This window comes from Physeter macrocephalus, chromosome 20, assembly GCF_002837175.3.
Source record: "Physeter macrocephalus isolate SW-GA chromosome 20, ASM283717v5, whole genome shotgun sequence".
Lineage (NCBI taxonomy): Eukaryota > Metazoa > Chordata > Mammalia > Artiodactyla > Physeteridae > Physeter > Physeter macrocephalus.
The window spans coordinates 96,732,655-96,736,500 of record NC_041233.1 but is presented as its reverse complement, the minus strand read 5'-3'; the positions used below and the strand labels follow the sequence as shown (position 1 = coordinate 96,736,500).

General features: G+C 42.3%; 1 protein-coding gene across 2 annotated transcripts in view; it reads right to left on the bottom strand.

Annotated features, from left to right (window-relative positions):
* Positions 1-1,558: 1,558 nt before the first annotated feature.
* Positions 1,559-3,846, bottom strand: part of GSR (glutathione-disulfide reductase) — a 48,686-nt gene continuing 46,398 nt past the window's right edge. For both annotated transcript variants that reach the window (XM_007119028.3, XM_007119027.3), the window contains one exon: positions 1,559-2,493. In XM_007119028.3, coding sequence (XP_007119090.2) covers positions 2,344-2,493 — 150 coding nt within the window. In that variant the 3' untranslated portion in view covers positions 1,559-2,343. The remainder of the gene's footprint in view (positions 2,494-3,846) is intronic.

The following is a 3,846-nucleotide window of genomic DNA, read 5'->3' as shown; positions in this document are numbered from 1 at the left end:
CATAGCCTTCTTCAGTTCTCCCACCAAAATGGTACCTTCTGCCTTCTCTGAACTTGTATACTTCCACCTCTCCAATGCCTCCCTAGGGTGGCACTGTCCCATTTTCCTGCAACAGTACAAATCTGTGTCTACTGTCCCAATTAATTAACGGTGCCCCCCCTCACTCCCCAAAGTGTCCCATCCTAGTCAATAAATCATACGGTCACCCTGTGCTTAATGCACTGCTTTGAACTGCAGTTAGTTGTGTAGAATTTTTTTCTCCTATTCTAGATTATATGGTTATTCAAAGAAAGCAAGTACCATGTCTTTCCTTCGATAAACATCTACAGAGCGCCTACAATGTGCTGCCTTGTGTACCTGTACCTTCCCCAGTGCCTCGTGGAATGGAGGCGGCAAAGGGTCAGATCAGCTCACGGGCTGGACTGAGCCGAGAACTGATGAGAATGAAGACCGATCCTTGGAAAAGGTTACTTCCAGGTTGGTTTACTCCAGAACTAGAAAAAAAGCAGTGCAGAGGGTTCCTGAGATAAAAAAACACATGGTGTGGACTTCCCTGGTGGCGCAGTGGTTAAGAGTCCGCCTGCTAATGCAGGGGACACGGGTTCGTGCCCTGGTCCGGGAAGATCCCACATGCCACGGAGCAACTAAGCCCGTGCGCCACAACTACTGAGCCTGCCCTCTAGAGCCCGCGAGCCACAACTACTGAGCCCGCGTGCCACAACTACTGAAGCCCATGTGCCTGGAGCCCGTGCTCCACAACAAGAGAAGCCACCGTAGTGAGAAACCCGTGCACCGCAACGAAGAGCAGCCCCTGCTCACTGCAACTAGAGAAAGCCCGTGCGCAGCAACGAAGACCCAATGCGGCCAAAAAAAATAAAATAAAATAAAATAAAATAACTTAAAAAAAAAACCAAACAACACATGGTGTGAGGGTACACGTGACTGCTGGGGCCTCTCCTTTTTCCTTCTGGAATCACATCCAAAGCTTGGGCCCTATGCAGAGTGAGAAACCCACCAGGTCAGCGGAGCTCAGGACCATGGTCCACTACCTTTTAGGCTGGTGGAGGAGAGGGGGCAGTGTCATGTCAGTCTACGTCCAGGTTTTTAGACCCTGTTTGCTTGCTGCAACATTTACATTACCTGGTTACCAGTGGTATTTTTCTTTCTTTGAGATTGGACTTACTTAATTTGTCAGTGCAGCAGCCTAGCCATGGCTAACCAGAAAGACATTCAGTAAAAGCTTAATGACAGAGGTCAGTAGCATTAAGTCACTACTGAAAGCCATGGAAAAATTTAACCAGCTTATGTAGCTGGTAAAGGCTAATGGAAATAAAATGCTAAAAACCTATATGATTTCTAGACTGTGCTTCCAGCTCAACCATTAAGTTTGCTAAATGTTTCTTTTATACCTCTGGTCTTTATTTATAAAAGCGAAATCTCTTTTCTCCCCCATAAGGTCTTAAGCCGACTTAGGGTAGCTCACTATTGGCATCTGACCCTTCAATGTGAAATATTCTTAGAAAATGAACTGTTACCCATAAACTCATAACAAATTTTATAAGAAGAAAAGACTGTGATTTTATTTTGAGATTTTTGGAAATAGTTTTCAAAAAATAAAATGACAAGCATACAGAAACTGAAATCATTCACCGAACTGTGAACTCTTAGCAGAGGAAAGGACTTTTGAAGTACATCTGAAAACACGGATCACTTCTAAAATGTCCCTCTCACTTGTGCAACCAGCCTCCTCAAATCTTTCCCAAATGTGATGAACTTCATCTCATAAAAGTACCACAAACCATTTTTAATCATTTAGAACAAAAGTAAGAATAAAATACAGGAGGCAGGCCTCTCAAGTTACATGCTTTTAGAGAAAACTAACATCCTTGAAGCAGCTTTGTAATATGCAGAGCGCAGTACTGGCTTAAAAAAAAAAAAAAAAAGACTCTGTACTTGCATTATTTAAATGTGAAGAGCAGCTGTCATCTTCCTCTATAAAAATTAGCAAGTGATATTCATTCAAGTACATTAATTTCACTGTACTTCATATGGTTTTATACTTAGGATGAGGCTAAAACAAAAACAAAACAAAAAACCAGCTAGCACAGAGCTATTAATAAAACAAACAGTAATTACTGAGAGATGTAATCAAATGAAAATCAATCCTGGATAACAAAACAGATTTCTAATTACATAAATAAGTTTACTGAAGATTTCCACTACTGGAAGATCCTGATTACAATAAAGATATACATACAATGGGAATGGTAAGTAAATGTGATGATTTGGTTCCTTTCTGAAGGTCTACTGGTCCAGCTGCCAGCCATACAAGTCTCTGGGTTCTCAACGAAGTGTGACCAGTTCTTCTGAAGAGGTAGGATGAATGGCAACGGTGTTATCAAAGTCGGATTTTGTTGCTCCCATTTTTACTGCGACCGCAAAACCCTGCAGCATTTCATCACATCCAATTCCCTGCATGTGGATCCCAACCACCTGCGACAGAAATGACAAAAATCCTTCAAGTAAAAATTTTTATCTCCGTAATTGTATGAGCGAGTTCCTTGTAATAAATCTCCTTCTAGGTACACACACACACACACACACACACGCAAACTTTTTTTATCAGGTACACTAGTAAATTTTTTATTAGTCATGAGAGATACCTGCTATTTAAAAACCTCTAAAAAACTTACATCTCTAATCCCAACATAGCATAACACAGCCTACATGGCCCACGTAGCCCTGACGTCCCTCCCCTGCCTACCTCACTCAGCTCTCCCCACTCTGGCCTCACCAGCTTTCCTCTTGTCCTGAGTATTCGCCATGCTCTCCCCTTTGCACAGGCTGTTCCCTCTGGACACTCTTTCCTCCCCTCGTTTAAGTGTTAAAGCCCCTTCATTCCTCAGATAGCTACACCTGCCTTCCTGACCAAGTTAAATTGTCTATCATGTGAACTCTCAGTCCCATACTTCTCCATCATGGTTCTATCACAACTGCAAAGTTGTATTCATCTGGGGACTGGACAATTACAGTCCATCTTTCCCAGGAGATGTTAATCTCTAGATGGAGGGGACCCTGCCCACTTTTGGTTTTTTTGGCCGCATGGCATGTGGGATCTTAGTTTCCTGACCAAGAATTGAATCTGGGCCCCCTGCGGTGGAAGGACAGAGCCTCAACCACTGGACCGCTGGCGAAGCCCCCCGCGCGCATTTGCTCCTTCCTCTACCTGCCTGGCCGAGCACAGAGACAGCCCTTAGAGGCACTCAGCCCATACGTGCTGGCTGCCTGGACAAATGACCAACAAGAGGCATTTGTTTCAAATCACATTTTTCAGGCAGGTTTCTAAATATATTTAAAAATGACTGGTTAATATTCACCCCCAGCAAATACTTTTAGGGTCAGTAGACTATTGAAAAGCAAAGTTAGAGAATATAAAACTTAGCCACAAAAATAGGTTGCTTAAAAACAAATCAAGGATATACTTAATATTAATGAACAGTACACGTAAAAATGGTTGATGCAAACTTAATGTTATATGTTTCTTTACACTTAAAAAAAAGTATATCTCAAAATAAGACAAAGAAATCCCAAATCATGTACTGTATATACATTCAGCCAAATTTTTAGATATTGTGATCTAAACTGAATTTACAAAGAGCTTCTGGTGATAGCAGGAGCCTTATGTTATCTCTCTCCATACAGTATCCCAGTTCTTACTCTTTAGTTGACTGTCAGGTAATGTTTACCAAATGAATGAATGATAAATGGCATAAAGAAATAACTGATATGGGGCTTCCCTGGTGGCGCAGTGGTTGAGAGTCCGCCTGCCGATGCAGGGGACACGGG